Source organism: Podarcis cretensis (genome assembly GCF_951804945.1).
Source record: "Podarcis cretensis genome assembly, chromosome: 1".
Classification (NCBI taxonomy): domain Eukaryota; kingdom Metazoa; phylum Chordata; class Lepidosauria; order Squamata; family Lacertidae; genus Podarcis; species Podarcis cretensis.
The window spans coordinates 97,559,169-97,581,322 of record NC_137170.1 but is presented as its reverse complement, the minus strand read 5'-3'; the positions used below and the strand labels follow the sequence as shown (position 1 = coordinate 97,581,322).

Genomic DNA, 22,154 nt, shown 5'->3' with positions numbered 1-22,154 from the left:
GCTGAAATTAAGAGAGATTTGGATAGTTGGACAAAATTGAAGCTTTCTCTGTCAGGCCGAATCGCTGCTGTCAAGATGAATGTATTGCCAAAGATGTTGTTTTTGTTTCAAACATTGCAGATTGTGGACAAGACAGAGTGTTTCCGGAAGTGGCAGAGAGATATATCTAGATTTGTCTGGCAGGGCAAAAAGCCCAGAATTAAGTTCAAGATACTAACTGATGTAAAAGAAAGAGGGGGCTTTGCCCTGCCAGACCTAAAGTTGTATTATGAAGCCGCAGCCTTTTGCTGGCTAAAAGACTGGCTACTTCTTGAGGACACTGACGTATTGGACTTGGAAGGGTTTAATAATGCCTTTGGTTGGCATGCATATCTATGGTATGATAAGGTTAAGATTAATAAGGTCTTTAAGAACCATATTGTCAGGAAAGCAGTTTTTAAAGTCTGGACAAAATACAAAGACTTATTGGAAAATAAAACTCCGAGGTGGCTTTCACCTCTGGAAGCTAAGGCCCGAAAAAGACTCAATATGGAGGCCAACTGGCCAAAATATTGGGAAATATTAGAAAAAGATGGAGACAATTGGAAATTGCAGAGTTTGGAGAAAATGAAGGATAAAGTGCGAGACTGGTTACATTACGCTCAGATTAAAGAAGTTTTTAAAAATGATAAAAAGCTAGGGTTCCAGGTGGAGAAATCGAAGTTGGAAACAGAATTGTTAGAGCCAAAAACTAAGGTTTTATCAAGAATGTATAACTTGCTGCTGAAATGGAATACACAAGACGAAATGGTTAAATCGGTTATGATAAAGTGGGCTCAGGATATTGGGCATAATATTATGTTTGAGGACTGGGAAAGGTTGTGGACCACTGGGCTGAACTTCACTGCATGTAATGCTTTGAAGGAAAATGTAATGAAAATGATGTATAGATGGTACATGACCCCAGTTAAACTTGCCAAAATATACCATTTGTCTGATAATAAATGTTGGAAATGTAAAGAACATGAAGGAACATTCTTTCACCTCTGGTGGACTTGCCCTAGAGTGAAGGCCTTCTGGGAAATGATTTATAATGAGTTGAAAAAGGTATTTAAGTATACCTTTATTAAGAAACCAGAGGCCTTCCTTCTGGGCATTGTCGGCCAGAAGGTGTTAAAGAAGGACCGAACATTTTTTATGTATGCAACAACGGCAGCAAGGATACTCATTGCCAAGAGCTGGAAAACTCAAGATCTACCCACACTGGAAGAATGGCAGATGCAGCTGATGGACTATATGCAACTGGCCGAGATGACTGGCAGAATCCGAGACCTGGGAGAAGAGAGGGTTGAAGAAGACTGGAAGAAATTCAAGATTTATCTACAAAAGTATTGTAATTTGGTTGAATGCTAAGAAGGATGCTAGATCATAAATAATTGCCTACCACTGAATTAGATTGAACCTGACGATAAGTGAGATTGAGGGAAACATAAAATTTGTGGAGAATAGACTAAATTAACTGAACAAAACTTAAGAATATAAACAAGATGATAAATTGCTGGAAAAAATTTATAACGATGTAAGTGGGAGTGGGAGACGTGAGGGAGTTCAAAGAAGTTCTGAAAAATGTGTTATGATCCATGTTATATTGTTTATTATTTTTGTATTTTGTATTTTAAAAAAAATCTCAATAAATATTTATAAAAAAAAAAAAAACAAATCACAAGTTTGTAAAGCAGCTTTAATTATGTAACATGGGGATCAATTATTTCCCTCTTCTGTTCCAGCTCTGGTTAAGTACTTGTCACGTTCTTTTTTGGAGCACAGTAACAATTGTGGTATTCTGCTTGCCCGCCTCTCAGTAAAAGGTTGGGAACTCTTGAAAACCTCCCCGGCTTCTTCTCCAACCACATGCAGAAACAGAAATAGTATGGAATCTTTCATCTTTTGCATCTACACCACAAGCAATGCTATAAACGTCAATGCCTTGCTTCTGCTTCCTCCTCTTGCTGGCCGTGCTGCCTGGAAGCAGCAACTTTCCTAAAGGCACTCTTTCTGCCATAACCACACTGCTCAGATACCAGTGTGGAATAGGCCCAACTCTTGACACCATGTGGTATTCTTACATGGGTGCTTTGTGCATCTACTCAGATGATTTCACACCTCCCTGTTAACCATTCACCCCAGCAGACTTCTGCAGAACTGTTGCTTTATTAGACAGTTAACAAACAGGAATGGATCTGAGTGTTGTTCCTCCCACCCCTGCAAAACTCAGCTGGTGAAATAAAAGCACAAACACAAATCCCATTCAGTGAGTCATAGGAGAGGTGATCGTTATAGCCAATCTCCTTTAAAACATCTACACACCACATACCATTGATAACTTTATTATCAAATACAACAAAGATATTATGGCTGTCACATAGGATGTTTTAAGAAAGACTTATGGATGTGTCAAGCAGTGTCCATAATGTATAAGTGTTGCATAAAATCTGAATTACCTGAGCAGATGGACTGTTGCTATATTAGAGATAGCAGTGACCAGAAATGTGTGGCATGGAGATTGTCCTTGTGCTTTGGGCAATCCGTACAATAAACCTAATTCCAAATATTATTTCCTGTGGCATCCTAGATGGCAACATAGCATTAGAATAGCTCATTGTACAGCAGGCTATAGTTAGAAAAAAATAGGTATACTAAGGCACTTCATGATCACAGATATTTTTTTTTTAAAATAATTTTTATTCGTTTTTCAAACACATAATAAAAACAGAACAAAACAAACAAAAAAACCAAGAAATTCAAAACACAAACGAAAACATACAAAACAATTAAACCAATATAACTTCTAAATTATAATTTCATGCCCTTCTTTCTTTTGACTTCCCCATACCTCCCCCTCCCTGCATCCTTGTTTAGTGATTCTTTAGCAACCCTTTAGTCAATTATCTTGATTCCCTTTCATTAAATTTCCTTTAGTTTTTTAGTTACAGCTGCAATTCTCTGCTTCTTACCCCATGACATCTTAGCATTCCTCAATTTTACAATAGTTTTTAAGATATATTTTAAATTTCTTCCAGTCCTCTTCCACTGTCTCCTTCCCCTGGTCGCGGATTCTGCCCGTCATCTCAGCCAGTCCCATAAAGTCCATCACCTTTGTTTGCCATTCTTCCAGAGTAGGTAGTTCTTGCATCTTCCAATACTTTGCCAGTAGAATTCTTGCTGCTGTGGTGGCATACATAAAGAAAATCCTGTCCTTCTTTAACACCAATTGGCCAACCATGCCCAAGAGAAAAGCCTCTGGTTTCTTAGGAAAAGTCCACTTAAGGACCTTCTTAATTTCATTATAGATCATTTCCCAGAAAGCTTTAATCTTTGGGCAGGTCCACCAAAGGTGGTAAAAAGTGCCTTCAGTCTCATTACATTTCCAACACTTATTGTTAGGCAGATGATAAATTTTTGCAAGCTTGACTGGGGTCATGTACCACCGATAGATCATCTTCATAATGTTTTCTTTTAAAGCATTACATGCAGTAAATTTAATACCGGTAGTCCATAACTGTTCCCAGTCAGCAAACATAATATCATGGCCGATGTCTTGTGCCCATTTAATCATAGCTGATTTCACCGTTTCATCCTGTGTATTCCATTTCAACAGCAAGTTATACATTCTTGATAAGTTCTTAGTATTGGGTTCTAACAATTCTGTTTCTAGTTTTGACCTCTCTTTCTGGAATCCTATTTTCCTGTCCTGTTTGAATGTCTCATTTATCTGATGATAATGCAACCAATCTCGAACTTTGGGCTTTAATTTCTCGTAACTCTGAAGTTTAACCCTTTCACCATCATATTCTAAAATTTCATAATATTTTGGCCATTTAGAGTCCATATTAAGCTTTTTTACTTCCCTCGCTTCCATTGGTGACACCCACCTGGGGGTTTTACTTTCCAACAAATCTTTGTATCGAATCCAAACATTGTACAATGCTTTCCTTACAATATGGTTTTTAAAGCCTTTATACACCTTTACCTTGTCGTACCATAAATATGCATGCCAACCAAAACTATTGTCATACCCTTCCAGATCCAAAATGTCTGTGTTCTCAAGAAGTAGCCAGTGTTTCAACCAGCAAAAGGCTGCCGATTCATAATAAAGTCTTAAGTCTGGCAGGGCAAACCCCCCTCTATCTTTTGCATCAGTTAAAATCTTAAATTTAATTCTGGGCTTTTTGCCCTGCCAGACAAATTTTGATATGTCTTTCTGCCACTTCTTGAAGCAGTCCATCTTGTCTAAAATCTGCAACGTCTGAAATAAAAATAGCATTCTAGGCAATACATTCATCTTAATAGTAGCAATTCGGCCTAACAAGGAAAGTTTCAACCTTAACCATATTTCCAGATCTTTCTTTACTTCTAACCAACATTTTTCATAATTATCCTTAAATAAGTTCACATTCTTAGACGTTAAGTTTATCCCCAGGTATTTCACCTTTTTCGTTATTTCCAAGCCTGTTTCATTCTGAAATCTCTCCCTTTCTTCCATTGTTAAATTTTTCTCCAATACTTTCGTTTTTTGTTTGTTCAATTTAAAGCCTGCTACTCGACCAAATATTTCAATTAGTTCTAATACTCTTTTAGTGCTAGTGTCTGGCTGTTGCAGAGTCAATACTAGGTCATCTGCAAATGCTCTTAGTTTGTAGTGTCTAACTCCGACCTGAACTCCTTTAACCAACTGGTCCTTTCTAATCATGTTTAACAAAACCTCCAGGACTGATATAAAAAGCAGAGGGGATATTGGGCATCCCTGCCGTGTACCTTTTTCTATAAATATTTCTTCCGTTACCACATTATTTACAATTAACTTAGCTTTTTGTTTAGAATATATTGCACCTATACCGTTTTCAAAACCTTGGCCTACCCCCATCCCTTGGAGATTCTTTTTCATAAAACTCCAACAAATGTTGTCAAAGGCTTTCTCCGCATCCACAAAAATCAGAACAGCCTTCCTGTTAATATCGACTTCTAACAACTCCAAAATGTCTATAATGTTCCTCACATTGTCTGACATATGTCTCCCTGGGAGAAAGCCCGTTTGGTCCTTGTGAATCTCCCCTATCAACACTCTTTTCAATCTTTTTGCCAGAATGTCTGCAAAAATTTTGTAATCCACATTGAGTAAAGATATAGGGCGGTAGTTTCTAACCTGGTTCTTCTCAGTCTCTGTTTTCGGTATAAGTGAGATGAAAGCCTCTTTCCATGATTCAGGTGCCTTTTTCCCCTCCAGAATTTCATTGCAAACTTCCTTTAGTGGTTGTATCAGCCATTCTTTCAGCGCTTTGTAGTATTTAGCCGTCAGGCCATCTGGTCCTGGTGATTTTCCCAATTTCATATTCTGAATGGCACCCTCTATTTCTTGTTCTGTTATTTTCTCATTTAAGATCCCTTTACTTTGTTCTTCATGATCACAGATAAGCCAGTGTTGGAATTTCTACTGATTTCTAAGATGCTCTCTAGATAACATCTGAACTTGGGAAAAGTAATGCTGTTGTGATCCTGGTTGGCACTGCTTACTGATGCATTCACTAACAAATGTAGCCACACTCATATGACAGGTTCACATAATGCTACCGTGAGTCTTCTCCCCCCCCCCCCCCCCCGTCCAGAATACATGATTATTCTTGGCAAAATAATTTGTGTCACATCACTACACATTTTCCCATGCTGTGAAACAACCTTTTAAGTCTTTAGAAAAAAGAAAGAGGTTGTCAAATAAGGCATAAAAATCACAAGTCATAATCATTTTTTTGTGAATGGTAGAGCACATCACTTGAGCTACATTCTCACCTTAGTTTTTGGGATAGATTATGTGTGTACCATTTGACAAGACCAAATGTACATGAAGTGTGAATGAGCAAGCATAGTGTTTTCTAAGAAGGCACTAAATATAAATTGGAAACTTCGGATTCCAGAAGTGTACTTTTGGGTGTCTCTGTTTTGCTGTCTTCAGTAATGAAATTTAAAATCTTGCCATTTAAAAGATTTGGTGGTTTTTTGGTGTGTTTCAGAAAGAAAGGAGTGTTGAGCCTTCAAGCTGATGTTTGTTGGTTGTTGCTGTTTGTACAGGAACCCTAAAATTAGTGGGGGTTTTTAAAAGATATAATAAGTATTACCTATTTTTCAGGGACATTTTTAACATCTGCTTATATAATAGGCAAATGACAGAGTTAAAAGCTTTTTTGAACATGTTCATCAAAGTTATTAAAACTTTATTTTTCCCCACATAAATTATATAAATAATAATGCTAAATTCAGTTAATTTCTGAGTCTTTTTGATTAGAATGGCCCTGGCCACTTTCAAAGAGACAGTCATAAGGCCTCTCCTTATCAAAGCGTCTTTTGACCATGAAAACTATTCCAACTATGAGCCAATTGCAAAGATACTCTTTGGGGGCAAGTTGTCTGAGTGAATGGTTGCTAAAAACACTTTTGGATGACATGGATGATCTAGATCCATTTCAGCCAAGTGTCCAGCTCAGTTTTGGCACTGAAATAGCATTAGTCACACTGATGGATGACATGTTGGGAGAAAGGCAAGACAAATGTGCTTCTTTTAATTCTCTTAGTTTTCTTGGATGCTTTTGATACATATCTTTAGTCATTGTATCCTTATGGACTTGTTACCTGAGGTTGGAACTGGGGGCACTGTGCTTCATTGGTTCCTTTGGTTCCTTTCATTCCTGGATAGTCGGTTCCAGAAGCAATGCTGGGGGACTACTGCTCTGTCCCAAGACAGCTATGCTATAGGCTTCTTCAGAGCTATATTCTGTCTCCCATGCTGTTCAACTTCTACTTGCCACTGCTGAATGGGGTCATCTGGGGATTTGGGGTGTGGTGTCATCAGTTTGCTGATGACACTCAACTCTATTTCTCCTTTTCATCAAATTCAGGTGATGCTGTCGAAGTGCTGAACCGATGTCTGAGATCAGTAATGGATTGGATGAGGGCCAGTAAGCTGAAGCTCAATCTCGATAAGACGGAGATGCTATTGGTAGGTGGTTTGTATGTTTTGGGAGATGCTGTGTAGCCTGTTCTGCATGGGGTTGTATTGCCCCTTAAGGACCAGGTTCATAGGTTGGGGGTGGTTTTAGACCTGACCGTAACTAGTGGTTTGGTGACACAGATGGTCTAGCCACAGTGATTCTCACTCTGGTAACATCCCTTCGGGACTACTGTAAAGTGCTTTCCATAGGGGTGCCCTTGAAGAACTGTATAAAATTAGAAACTATAGTTAATACGAAACGTGACAGCTAGGGTTACTAACTAGGCCTGGGCATATGGAAAACATTTCCAAGTCTTGAAACAGCTTCATTGGCTCCCAGTCAATTTATGGGCTCAGTTTAAAGTGTTGGTTTTAACTTTAAGAATTTAGGACTAAAAGTACCTCAAGGATTATCTCTTTCTGCACAAACCTGCCCAGGTATTAAGATCTTTGAGGCATTTTTCAATACTTTGAGCTATTTATAGCAAGGTGGGCTGTGACCTAGGATAGGTACTTTTGTAGTGCTTTCAGATAATTTTACAACAACAAACTGTCATAGTTATATGTTTGTATAACTGTCTTTTCCAATGCAGTCCTATTCTCTTCAGCCATACAGATGTAACTCAGGAGATAAGCTAGCCCACAATATTCCCTACTGAAAATGTATTGTTTTTGTTTTGTATATTATGGACTTCTATACCTGAGAGAACAAAAAGATTGGAAAGATTGATTCCTTTTCATTTTGTTGCATATTGTTTTTGATTTTGGATAGAAGCCTTCTGAGCAGTGGTACCTAGGAGGCTAGACATACAGTAGCCCTGTGCATCCTGATGTTTATCATTAACAGTGAACACAATTTTAGAGGTGGTGACCCTCATTTGTCATACTGTCACCAAACTGTCATTTCTTCACAAGTTCCCCTATAAGCCTGAGCTGCGCAAAATGAGCAGGACCTCAGGTAGAAAAGCACAGCATCCATAAAGAAACCCTCAATTTTCTAGTTGAGAAAACAAATCATTGCTGATTTTCTGAGAACTGTCTTTTTGAATCAGGCCAAGTGGCCTGATGCAGCCCAGTATTCTGTCTTTAGCGGCAGCCAGGCAATTGCCTCTTTGAAATTCACAGGTAGGGCCTGATGATAATGATCTTCTTAGCATGGGTAGCGAACACAGTGCCCATCAGAAGTGGCTGAACTACAATTCCCATGAGCCCCAGCCAATATGAACTATAGGAAGGAATAATGGGAGTTGCATTTTCTTCATTTATTAAATTTGTTATCCTCTTTTCATTATAAAGCAATCCTAACATTTTAATCTAGCAACATCTGGAGGGTACAATATTGGCTACCCCTGCCCCTAGTTTGTGTTGAGGAGCCCAAAATCAGGTTCTGGTACTACTGCATCTGAACGTTATCGTTGGTAACATTAATCAATCAAATCATTTTAAAATCAATCTTGGGTAGTGACCATTACTACACCTTACAGACAGTGTATTCCTTCATTAATTTGTATGCAGTCCAGTAAACAAATGTTTCATTTTACCTGTCTGAAGGCTGTACATTTTCTTGGCAAGTCACATCTCTTCCTTATGTTCTTATGGTAATACTTAGTCTTAAAATTGTGATGCTAAAGGTTTATCCACATCATATAAGCCAATGAAGCTGAGTGGCAGGGAAACTGTGGCATATTCTTTGGTGTGGGGCTTCGGCAACCATGCAACCTGTGGAGATGTGGGGCTAAGACAGGCTTCAGCAATCATTGCACTGTGCTAACTGAGCTTAAACCAACCTCCTATCAATTTAATCAATGCTTGCACACATGCAAACACACTGTGTGCTATGATGCAAACTATATATACATATTCATTACATTGAAGATTGGTGCATGTTGTTAAAATCTTTATTATGCTGTACTGTCTTTGTCAATTACATCTGGTTTATATTTATAAGGTCAGCTTTTCATTCTCCCCACAGCTGTCTATAATGCTTTGCATTATGATTCATACTCTGTAAAACCATCACAAATCAGCTCATATTTAGATGAAACTTCTCACGTAAGCTTTTCAAGTCAGTGCATGGGCATAGAATGCCCATGCTTTTAAACATGATTCTTGCCAGTCACGCTATGCTGCTCACTGTTAGACAGGTCTCTTTTCCCAGCTAACTAAAGGGCTATTTATTTTTAAATGTTATTTCAAAATAGGTTTGCATTTGAATCAGAAAGAATCCAAATATTTGTAGGGCCTAAGCCCAATATTAGTCACCCTTCATGTTTATTGTTTCAGTTGCACTGTTCCTCAGCATAATTTATCTATAATTCAACAAATGGGAAGATCTCTGGCTTTATGTTTGGAATCAAAGGGGTGGTCAGCTTTAGCTGGCCAGTTAGTGGACATCATAACCCAGATTCAACTAACTAACCCATTGCACTAGCAGAAGCCAGTGCAAGGGTTTTCGCTAGTGCAACAGGGCTCTCCCCCTTTCCGTGCACCGCTCTGAAATCTGCTCTGGAGAGTCAGAGGGAAAGATCAGAAGAATGCAATGCTGAAATCCTCTTCTTATTAGCTCATAATTATAGACCAATAAGAGGATGAAATTTCATCCAAGGTTTACGTTTGGGTGTAAAAGCTTGGCTGGTGTAAATACTGGTCAGGGAAAGTACCTGTTGGAGCTCCTCAGTTAGAGTGGAATAGCAAGAGACTTAGGAATAGGCTAAGGAGAGGATCAGGGAAGCCTTTTGGAAACCAGGAACAGAGGAAGAGGCTGGCATCTGAAGGATAGCTGGAGTTCCAGCCTAGGAGCCAATGTTACTTAGATGTCCACATGTTTCCTGTGTTTTGGCTTAAAGCTTGCTTGGATGGGGCTCGGAGAGAGCTAGCTACTTGATGCAAATGAGTTGCCACCAAGGGTGTTTATCCCATTGCCAGAAATCATCACTGGGTTGCAGCAGCAGAGGCAGAATGCTGTACAGTACCAGTATTACAAGTATTATGCCTATGAAAAAGGAGACAGCCTCTTTGAAACAAAAAGGAAAGGAAAGTATCTGTAAGTGTTTAAATACTTGCCAAGTATCATTTCTGGCTACCTTTGCCCACTTCCCTTACTTCCCCCTGTTATTGAAGAAAAAATGCCCATAGTTGCTCTGTAGATTTTTTTTTTTTAATCCATCATTTTGTCAAGTGGCCATAAAATGCTTCCATTATTCTGTCTAGGAAGTGTTCTTTATCACACAAAATGTCATTCATTGGATTGACACTTTAATAGACATTAATAGTGATTGTTCATGATTACTATACTTACTCTCAGCACTTGCTTAGTACTTATGTATATGCACAGCTTTATTTTAGTATCTCCAAAACTTCAAGGATTTTTATCTGTTCACACTCACTGCAATGAGGTTTTCTGCTTTATAGCAAGGTGACTGTGACACCAGGGTCTCTGTATGACTCTTCAGCAGACATCTTCATTGTTTGCAAACATCATACTTTTGACAATGAAAAAGAATTGACTTTTTGTGTCATTCCATTTTTCTCTTCTAAAACTTTCTATTCAAACATAAGGGGAAATGACAACTACAAAGTAGTTTCTTGAAGTACTATAAAAGTTTCTTGAAATAAGCAATGGACCTACCCTTTCCTATTCATCTGATTCTAATGTGCAAACATATCAGCTGCATATCTTTTCAGAGTACAAAATGGCAGGTCACCACACCAAGGAGCTTATGATCTATAATTTGACAGAGAGAAAGTAACGTAGGAAGGCAGGTGGAGGCTGAATTGAACAGGGAAGCAATTAGCAAATGTTCCAGTTGCAATTGCTTAGGCTTGGTTGCAGGCCATCAGGTACAAGGACCAGAACAACTAGACTTCACAGAATACATGGGTTTCGAATGAAGAGAGACAGAAAAATACACAGCATGTGGCCAGAACATGTGGCAACAATTAATATACATTAACAGAGGTTTTGCGTATTATGTTTCTGCTCAAGAAAATGTTACATCATTGTACTTTTTCTGTAAATTTCTTCCTTCTGCACTGTTTCATTTCCATGGTATGTAAAAAAGGTAAAGGTAAAGGTACCCCTGCCCGTACGGGCCAATCGTGTCCGAGTCTAGGGTTGTGCGCCCATCTCACTTAAGAGGCCGGGGGCCAGCGCTGTCCGGAGACACTTCCGGGTCACGTGGCCAGCATGATGAAGCTGCTCTGGCGAGCCAGCACCAGCGCAGCACACGGAAACGCCGTTTACCTTCCCGCTATAAAGCGATACTTGCACTTAAGAGTGCTTTCAAACTGCTAGGTGGGCAGGAGCTGGGACCGAAGGACGGGAGCTCACCCCCCCCCCCCGTGGGGATTTGAACCGCCGACCATGCGATCGGCAAGCCCTAGGCACTGAGGTTTTACCAACAGCGCAAGGGTTTTAAAAATCACTAAACCACTATTTATGAAATATGCTAAAGTGGCTTTGTTTAGGTTGAATGATAAAACCACAGTAAAAGTTTTCTCATGCTTCAGTGTTTTTATTTTTGTTTTAAAAAAATGGATAGAAAGATGGATTGAAAATCAGTGTGGCATAATGGTTAAAGTGTTGGGCTAGGACCTGGGAAGCCAGGTTTCAAAATCCCACTTGGCCATGAAGCTCACTGACTGGCCTTGGACTAGTTTCTGCCTCCCAGCCTAACCTACTTCTCAAGGTTGTTATAGGTATTAAATGAGGAGGATGGGAACCATGTATGCCACCTTGAACTCCTTGGAGAATCATAGAATTGTAGAGCTGGAAGGGAACTCAAGGGTCATCTAGTCCAATAGCTTGAAATGCTAAATGTACTAGCAGTTTTATTGCTGCACCACTGGGAGAAAAAGGTGGGTTATAAATACAGTCAAACAAACAAACAAACAAACAAATAAAAGCAATGAAATTGTTGGATGTTCTTGTAAATGTTTTGGTTACGTATCCATTTTCTCATGCAAGTGCAATCAGAATTCATTCTTGATTAACAGCCATTTAACCAAATAAAGGTTCAAGGGTTAAGACCATATGGCCAATGTTGCTGCTTTTTTTACACAGTACAATTGAACTTGTTTTACACAAAGGAGTAGGATGTGGCTATACTGATTTGATGAAACCACCTCCATTAGCAAGGTCAGAAAGACTAGAAGCACTGAGCATTCCAATTATCTCTGGACAAATCAACAAAATTAGATGCTACTAATGAATTCATTACTTCAACCTAAGCACATTTTAATGTATTGGATGGTCAGTGATGTCTTTTCTTCGTTGAATAGGTCCATTAACTAAGAAGCTATTGCGTGAAATGTTTTGCCTTTGCTGATCCTTAATGTGTTTTTCTATTAACAGATACAGAAGTGGTGTATAAAAGCAGACATGGGCATGTTGTTAAACTGAATGTAGAAACAAATACAAGTACGTTATTGCTGGAAAATGCAACTTTTGTAAGTATTAACTCTTTTTACGATTACTATGGCAACAACAAGTTCTATTATACAGTCACAGACCTAGTAAAATTACTATACTATGTTTGGCAAAGAACCACATATCTTAAATGCATACCAATACAGCTTCTTTTTTTCTCCCCCTCCCCGCCTTCATTTCAAACTCCTGAAGCTTAATTGTACAGATGGTTAGCAATGTGACATGGTGGAACTGCTCACCATACTTGTGGAACATCTTCACCTTCTTTCCAGGCAATTCTAGATATGTAGAGCAGAGCAGATTATGGACATGTAGACACTGGTTTTCCATGATTATTGATTATTTCTGTCCTTTCTCTGAATAAAACTGCTAGATTTTCTGCTTATACTCCACTTGAAGATAGTGATGTGATTTTTATAAGCTTTGGCTGCTTTATAAGCTATGCTGTTCTGAGGGTGGTGGGGGAGATGGAATGGCCTAGCCACTATCAAACACGACCTGATAACTGGTTATATTATTGCAGTCTGCTTAATGTGGGTCTTCCTTACTTGGATCTGTCTTCCATTTGTCTGTAAACAAGATGTGGAAAACGTTATTACCAAGGATGCTAGCTCTTCTTTTAGTGTGGAACACATGCCACCTGTAGAGAACTATGCTGACTACCAGTTAGTTTCCTCAGATAATTCAAAGTGCTGGATTTGGGTTGTGGCTACCTGAAGGACCACCTGCTCCCACAGAAGCCTGGCCTTTGGTAGTCCTAAGCAGAAGTCATCACTCTGTAGTTAGGTTGGTGATGATACAACACAGGGCCTTCTAGTTCTTGTTGCTTCTGAAACTCTCTCCATTGACCGTGTCATTCAGGCTTTGATGAATTTTAGAAGACAACTGAAAATGATTATCTTTCTCTTAACTTTTAATGAATTTGATTGGTGCTGCTGATAAAATGAATGTGCTGGTTGTGTTATCTGTTCAGTTTTGTTATGGATTTTTATTCCTAATTTTTAAAACAACGTTTAGGATATTAAAACATATATTTATAATGTCTAAAGAATCCTTGTGATTAAGTGGTGCAATACAAATATTTTAAATAAATAATTTTGTTTTCAAGTAGGTTATTAGTGGATACAACAAAGTCTTAGCATCATAGAATTGTGGAGTTGGAAGAGACCACAAGGATCATTTAGTCCAACCCTTTGCATTGTCATATAAAACACATTTACAGTAGTTCAGGACGTGCACCCAACAGGGGTGGATGGAATCTGTCACTTTGGGTTCCTCTCTTCTTCTAATTTTTCCTGTCTTAAGTACAGGTCTCCACATTGCCACATCAGTTTGTGATTATTATTTTTAGTTCTCAAGAAAATTCACCAGCTCTTAGTGTGAATTTATCCTAATATACCTATGTTTATATGCAGCTTTCCCTAATGCACACATGTGCATTTTTATGTCCCAGGTAAATTTCCTTCCACTATTTGGATGGTGATGACAAGCCATTCAAAAACCCCAGAAAACCATTTCCAGTTGTGCCCTATAAATACTAAAGAAAAAAGATATCACAATAGATTTCCCACAATATAAAAACAACAGTGTCCCATTTCCCAGTTTGTGTTCCTATTTGTTCTCCTCATTTGACAAGATTTCCATTTTCTGAAGGAAGCCTTCTTGCCTGTAATAGCTTCCTTGATTATGATTATTAACTATACAGACACTCTCATTGATGTATTTCCTGATTTGCATTATACATTCTAGCTGAGCTGGTGTTAATGTGCTTTTGAATAATGCCAAATATTCCAGAGATATTTGACTTTCCTCATTTTGACTTTCATCTTCCTTTTTACCAGTCCCCTCATTTTTGGGGACATTTAAAGTAAAATGTAATGGTTGGACTTCCTTACGTGTAAGTTGAATTTGATAGCACTGTGGTCACTTTTCCTAGTCAGTTCAACAACACGTATCTCACACCAGGTTCTGGGCACCACATAAGATTAAGTTCAGTGTCTCCTCCCTTTGTCAGTTCCATAGCCAGCTATTCTGGGACACAGTCATTTAGAGTATCTAGAAATCTTACTTCTTTATCATAACTAGAAATTTTACTTCTTTATCTAGAAATCTTACTTCTTTATCATATCATAATTTTATCATAACTTTATCATTTTCCCTGTTTAAAAGATCAAGAGGCTGTTTAGACAGCAGAAATATTACTAAGTTCAGGAAGATGCCCCCCCCCCCACTATAAATTTAGTTTTCTTCATCATTGTAACAAATTCCTTCTCCTAGATGTATAGCCCTGAGCAAAGATGTAGAGGCTGGCTGCTGGGACTAAAATGAATATAGTATGAGGAGCAAAAGTGAAATTTCTGTAATATCCATGACAATAATCCAGTGTTGTAGATTGAGGTTAAAGGTAGGTCTTGGTTGAAGGCTGCTACACAAATGAATGTATTTTAGAAGTGAGCCTTTGTTTCTTAAACAGTGGATGTGGTGCAGTTTCTCTCCCCCCCCCCCCATTTCTTATGTTCAGTTGAAAGGGGGGGGGAGGACACTAACTGTACTTTAAAAGCAATTAAAATTGATGCAGTAGTAGTGCATAGCAAATGAGACTGTTGAGCAAAGATTAAAGGACCAGCCACACAACAGCAGCAACACAGGGTATGTATTTAGTCAGGAAGCACAATTACCAGTAAACAAGAAAGGCTGGAGCTAAGTTGTTCTTGCAGGCTGATTTGAAAACTAATTCAGTATCTCAGATATTGTAGAAATTTACCACTTAACTTGTGGGAAAATTAAAACAATGTGTCCTTAATTATACTGTTTTTTGGTACATGAGTGTGTGCTTTATTTGCTTGGAAAAGAACGGATACTTTTGGCAAACACAAATGTCAAGAGACATGTTAAAGTTGTTTACTGAAGCGGGGCATGGAAGTTACATTCTTTCTGTTCCCCTCATTTGATTGCATGGTCCTCTAGTCTCAGGGCCACAGTGACTGATAGATTGTTTCAGAGCACAGAACAATTTTTACTTTCAGCAAAAACTAATGTTTGTGTTCCTAGAATACGTGAAACAATAAAGGTTGAGAATGGAGGGGGTGGGAGTCCTTCTTTGTAGTGTTTTATCTTTCTGTCTCCGTTTGACTATCACCCCTGTCATCGGTGGTACTGGCAATACTTGTGGTCACGGTTGTCAAGTGCATTCTTGGGCGCAGAGAAGAGGCTGGTGCTGCTTGTCCAAGGAGCATCGCACCCTCATGTATCACTGTCAAGTAGAGAATTAAAACTCAGGTCATGAAAGGCACTTTTTCGAGAAAAGGCAAGAAATTCAATCTGCAAATCGTTTTACACAGTTTTGCCCAATCCTGCTGTCAGTAGAATGAGAATCCTCTTATCTGAAAAGAACAAACTTTTACCTTTTTTAAATGACAACTAATTAAATCTATGATTCTGCAAATTCTTTTGATATGCAATCACAGCCGCAAGAGTGTTACTGGCCCAGAAATGGAAACAGCAAGAAATACCGACCGTGGAAGAGTGGAGAATGAAATTGTTAGATTACGCAGAGCTAGATAAATTGACAGGGAAGATTAGATACTTAAGAGACCAAAAGTTCATCGAGGACTGGGGGAAATTTGTGGAATATCTGGAATATTTAAGTGAAGGACAGATGACGCTTAAGGGATTTAAAGAAGCACTGTAAAAAAGTAAGAAATATTGTCTAAAGGGAATAGGAAAAAAGAGATAAATAATGTCAATATAAATTTGAGAAATGTGTAATTAAAATTATGACTATGGATGATTTACGGAACAGCTGAGGGAAGTCCAAAAGAGAAATAAGTTATGAAAACGATGTGAAATTAATGTATTTTGTTTTGTTTTGTTTGCTGATGTTGATTAATAAAAATTATATGGGAAAAAAATCTATGATTCCCTTTTCATATTTTTTTATGTAAATAAAATTTTGGGGATACTTCAGATAAGTTGGGAAAGAGTTGTGTTAACAAAACAACAGAAGATATACATTAGTTAAGGGGGTAATCACATGTTGTTGTCTTTACATGTTATTGCCAACAACTCTCTGTTTGATAATCTCCAAAATAATCCCAGATATACGTGATGGAATTACGTAACTTTAAAGTTGGTTGATGCAGACAATCATGCACCACAGAAAGCAAAATCAGACGTAATAGATGATTTCCTTTGTTTTTATTTGACCTGCTAGCATATATATATATATATATTGGGGGGGGGGGGTGTTAGATATATTTTTTAGATAGAAAGACCTGTGTTTGTACTGTAAAAAGTGAAGCATTTTGTTGTTTTTATTTGTTTTGTTATTTAAACTGCTCTGTAGTTAATATCCTTAAAACTACTTCTGGACCTTGTTCTTGAATTTGCTTCCAATCCACTATATGTTTCAGTTGCCAAATTATTTAATCAGGGATTTGAAAGAGAGCCTAAAACTGAATTAGGCATACATGGAGAGCTCCCTTCAGGTTTCTATAAATTGTTCACCTTGTGAATTTTGAAAATATTCCAAATATTTATTTGCTGAGATGACTTCGGGCAAATATTTTTATATGTGGGGTGGCATTATCTATTTACTATATATTATATAACAGTAAAATGTACTGTTATATCAGGAAAATCCAGCTGCTTGACACTTGAACTATAAATATATGCACAAAACGATCCAAAAACTAGAAAAGTGCTTACTTTCAAGTGACTATGTGGTCCAGGCTTAGTATGAAAAGCTGGTAGATCTCATAAGGCTCTTAGGGCCTCCTGCCCCAGACCTCTCTCCAATATGCGCTCTGACGAACATTAAATGCTTTTAATCCATGAAGGAGTTCTATCAAATCATATAAATTCCAGAACTGCTCTTTGCTTCTGTTTTCTTCGAGATTGCCTCCAGCCTGAATTTAAGTATTTGGGAGATCTTTGGTTTAAGCTGGTGTTGATACAGCATTCAATTTGAATACTTGTATTTTCCAAGTCTCAGAAATGAGCTGTGAGTAGTCCCACAGAGCAGTAGAGTAGTAACTTCACTAAGGTGTGCATGGGGGCCCATATGTAAAGTTTTCATTAGGGACTGTTCTCCTGCTCCAAGTGATGCCCAGGTAGAGCAGCTATGAGTCAGAGATCACAGTTTTACAGCAGTCTAAAGTCCAAACCACGCAGGTAGCGCTGTGGGTTAAAGCCTCGGCGCCTAGGGCTTGCCGATCGAAAGGTCGGCGGTTCGAATCCCTGCGGCGGGGTGCGCTCCCGCTGCTCGGTCCCAGCGCCTGCCAACCTAGCAGTTCGAAAGCACCTCCGGGTGCAAGTAGATAAATAGGGACCGCTTACCAGCGGGAAGGTAAACGGCGTTTCCGTGTGCGGCTCTGGCTCCGGCTCTGGCCAGAGCAGCGATGTCACGCTGGCCACGTGACCCGGAAGTGTCTCCGGACAGCGCTGGCCCCTGGCCTCTTAAGTGAGATGGGCGCACAACCCCAGAGTCTGTCAAGACTGGCCCGTACGGGCAGGGGTACCTTTACCTTTACCTTTAAAGTCCAAACAGAGCAAAAAAAAAAACCCCAAAAAGCCAGGCCAAAAAGCAGTCCAAAGTCTAAACACAGTGGCAACACAGGACGAAAGATCTAGAAACTGTCTTAGGGTAGTAGTTTTCCCCCTTGTGCAGCAAGCAGCTAGGTGGCAGGCAAAGACAAGTGAGGGAGCTAGTTCAAGGATGTTGTACTAGTCCTCTGTGCTTGGGAAAGGAGACTTTTAAACCTGAGTTTTCAGAGCCCCACTCAGAACACAGCTGCACATTGCTTACAGATTTGCTTTGCTCACGAGGAGTAGCTTACTCACAAGTATTCTTTTATTTCCTTATATGTCAAGTCCAGCATCTTGAATTAGCTCTGGAAACAGCTACACTAGAAACACAATGGTACTAAAGATGCTGACGGAATTTATTTGTGGGGGGGATGGGGAATGTAATATGAGAATGCCAACTCCAGGATATTAACAGCCAGGCTGCGACATTCTGCCCAAACTTAAGTTTCTTGACGATCAATGGACTATCTAGAAGTCACTCAAGTATGAATGACTTTGTCTAGAACTTAGTCTTCCATTCCTATGATTTTATTAACTTTGTTTTATTTGAATTCCTTGTGATTTTTTTTTGGTCAAATATGATAATGTATTTTAATGTTATCTTGAGGCTTCTTTGGAACTAACAAATCTATGTGACAGTTTCCAGGGCAGGAACAATCATTTGTAAGAATTAGTAATGGTTTGGGTTTTTTGTTAGGAACAACATATATTTGCTTAAATAGACTTGAAAGAGAAGTTGCTGAATTACAATTTATTACTAATCTGAAAACTATGGAGAGACCTGGTCTGAATAGAGATATTGGATTCTTGTCTCATTACGTATGCTAATGCTATTTTTGGTCATCTGCATACTATCCCTTGCTTTTTCCTGTAGGACTAATTGCACTCGTTAGCAGTAGTCAACAGGTTTACCATACCTATTGAGTCATTCACCCATCTCCTACTACCCTTCTGAGAAAAACCCCACCCCACCCTCCCACTATATATATATAAGGGTCTGGTGACTTCTGTTTCAGTGTATCTGAAGAAGTGTGCGTGCACAGAGAAGCTTATACCCTGAACAAACTTAGTTGGTCTCTAAGGTGCTACTGGACAATTTTTTATTTTTATTTTTTTTCCAACTGCATCAGACCAACACGGCTACCTACCTGAATATATTTGCTTGTTTAACTTAGCATTATGATTTTTGACAGTTTACTTGCAGCAGTTCACAAAATGTTGTTTAAACACGTTAGTAATTCATTGGTAATTCCAACAAATGCTCTATTTTGTGCTAATTAACTCACTGCTGTGTATTCCAAATTTCCCATTCCTATGGGACAAAGCTCCTGTCAACCTAGCAGTTCAAAAGCACGTCAAAGTGCAAGTAGATAAATAGGTGGGAAGGTAAACGACGTTTCCGTTCGCTGCTCTGGTTCGCCAGAAGTGGCTTAGTTATGCTGGCCACATGATCCAGAAGCTGTACGCTGGCTCCTTCAGCCAATAAAGCAAGATGAACGCTGCAACCCCAAAGTCGTCCATAACTGGACTTAACGGTCAGGGGTCCCTTTACCTTTACCTATGGGACAAAGAGGGGCATAAGCTCATGCGCAAGACATTTCCCCACTATACTTTCCATTTTAGTTGTAATAAATAATTCAGCTACAGATAAATACTCTTTCCATCTTCCCTGCACGATTGATGTGCCTTGTGCTTGAACTCTTTGTTCTTCAGATGGGAACTATCTTCATATCCACGTAAAAAGAAATCCCTTCAATGGTTCCTTTGCTTCAAGTATGCTCTGGTCCTTCCTCTACATCAGCTCCATTAAATTCTTTCTGACACCACCATTACCTCTTGATTAAATTATAGCCTTGAATTCAATTGGGTGTCATGTATTCTTATCTAGACATAAAGTGTTATTAGTTTGATAATGTTCCCTTCTCCTTTTCCATTTTTGCCACACCACTGAGGATTTTAAATCTTCTGTAAAGCATTTTCTTAAATAAAAAGTAGGTGTTGTGTAAAATGTTTGGACCAGGGGAAATAAAAATCTCACTGCATGATATATGTATCTGCATTTTTATCAAGAAATCATGCTGCCTTGTTGCTTCTTGCATCAATTGCTTTTAAACTCTCTTGGTGTTTTTAATACTGTACTTTAATGTACTTTAATACTTGTTTTGTTTAATACTTGTTTTGTTTTAAAAACATCCCTTTCTCTGGGAAAAAAATAAAAAAAATTCCTTCCAGTAGCACCTTAAAGACCAACTAAGTTAGTTCTTGGTATGAGCTTTCGTGTGCATGCACACTTCTTCAGATACACTGAAACAGAAGTCACCAGACCTTTCTATATAGTGAGAAGGTGGGGACTGCAATAGGTCTTAACGACTGCAATAGGTCTTACAGGAAAAAGCAAGGGGTGAGAAGGTGAAAAATGGCTTTGTCATGTATAATGAGATAAGAATCCAATGTCTTTGTTCAGACCAGGTCTCTCCATGGTTTTAAGTTTGGTAATAAGTTGCAATTCAGCAGCTTTCTTAAAACCATGGAGAGACCTGGTCTGAACAAAGACATTGGATTCTTATCTCATTATACATGACAAAGCCATTTTTCACCTTCTCTCCCCTTGCTTTTTCCTGTAAGACCTATTGCAGTCGTTAAGAGTCGTCAACAGGCTCATCACAGCTATCTGCCAATCACCCAATCCCACCACCCTTCTGAGTAATACCCCTCCCCACCTTCTCACTATATAGAAGGGTCTGGTGACTTCTGTTTCAGTGTATCTGAAGAAGTGTGCATGCACACGAAAGCTCATACCAAGAACTAACTTAGTTGGTCTTTAAGGTGCTACTGGAAGGAATTTTTTTATTTTGTTTTGACTATGGTAGACCAACACGGCTACCTATCTGTAACCTTTCTCTGGGGTCTTTAAAAATGTAATATATATATACAATGTAATTGAAATGTCTAAGACAAAGTTTTCTTCACGTAACAAACTTACCAACACTGTGTTCCTTTCTTAGGTAACTTTCAAAGCATCAAGATATTCAGTCTCCCCAGATTTAAAATATGTTCTCCTTGCATATGACATCAAACAGGTAAGCTAGCAGTTGGCCAAAAATAAAATTAGAATACATGCTGGTTAGAAGTCTTAGCATAGTAATATGCAGAAAATTATACTTAGAACATCCTCATTTATGAAACAATATATATTTAACTCTTTTAATACTGATGACATCCTGTGTTAATAGGATGGATTCAAAGTGTTGGTCCCATTTGCTTTTTGGATTAAGCTTGTTTTGGTTAGAATTTCTTACTACTGACATTTCTGTAAGGTTGTCTTGATGGATTAACAATTCTTTATTACATTTGGATAACTTTTTTTTACAGTAGCGTAATTCTGTGGGTTAAACCATATGCCATTCCAAAGATCCATAATCAAGATCTATTGCTTTTAAAAAATTAAGGGCAATAGGGGGCAATGTATTGGATGGGGGGAATTGGATCAGGATGAAAACTCTAGGGAGGGCAAGAATGTGTGCATATGCAAGATTGACTTTTCCAAGGGATCTAAACAACTTGGCACCAAATCGCTTATAGACATGGTCAGGTTTTTAAGATCAATAGAGGGGGCCCTCTCCATAGAGGTACATCTGGCACCTTCATTATCTAGGTGCCCTTTGACAACTGAGTTATATATTTTTAGGATTCATCCTACTGAAAATTGTTTGAAATTGGTTTTAATATTGTGTTTTTAAATTGATGTCCCCCCCACCCTTGTGGCCTTATGTTTATGGGAGGATAATAAATCAAATAAATAAATATCACCATCATTAGCTAGGTAAAGTAATTAATATAAACCTTGAAAAATGCATTGAAACATTAGGAAATGGCATGGTAGAACTGTGCTACTTACCTGACATCTCTCTGGTCTTAGGCTGAGGCTGAAGTGACAAAGAAAGAAAAGAATTAAAGTATGAAAATTATGAGTATGCTAAGGTGGAATTAGGGACGCGGGTGGCGCTGTGGGTAAAAGCCTCAGCGCCTAGGGCTTGCCGATCGAAAGGTCGGCGGTTCGAATCCCCGCGGCGGGGTGCGCTCCCGCTGCTCAGTCCCAGCGCCTGCCAACCTAGCAGTTCG

General features: G+C 38.7%; 1 protein-coding gene and 1 long non-coding RNA gene across 4 annotated transcripts in view; one reads left to right on the top strand and one right to left on the bottom strand.

Moving 5' to 3' along the window:
- The window catches only part of DPP10 (dipeptidyl peptidase like 10), a 603,190-nt gene that overhangs the window by 461,816 nt on the left and 119,220 nt on the right, over positions 1-22,154 (top strand). For all 3 annotated transcript variants that reach the window (XM_079993430.1, XM_079993429.1, XM_079993431.1), the window contains 2 exons: positions 12,372-12,466; positions 21,038-21,112. In XM_079993430.1, coding sequence (XP_079849556.1) covers positions 12,372-12,466; positions 21,038-21,112 — 170 coding nt within the window. The remainder of the gene's footprint in view (positions 1-12,371; positions 12,467-21,037; positions 21,113-22,154) is intronic.
- On the bottom strand, positions 15,326-21,961 carry LOC307226622. Its single transcript, XR_013843526.1, has 3 exons — positions 21,931-21,961; positions 21,016-21,117; positions 15,326-15,699 (listed from the first exon to the last, which is right to left on the bottom strand). It is a non-coding gene; the product is annotated as an uncharacterized lncRNA (long non-coding RNA).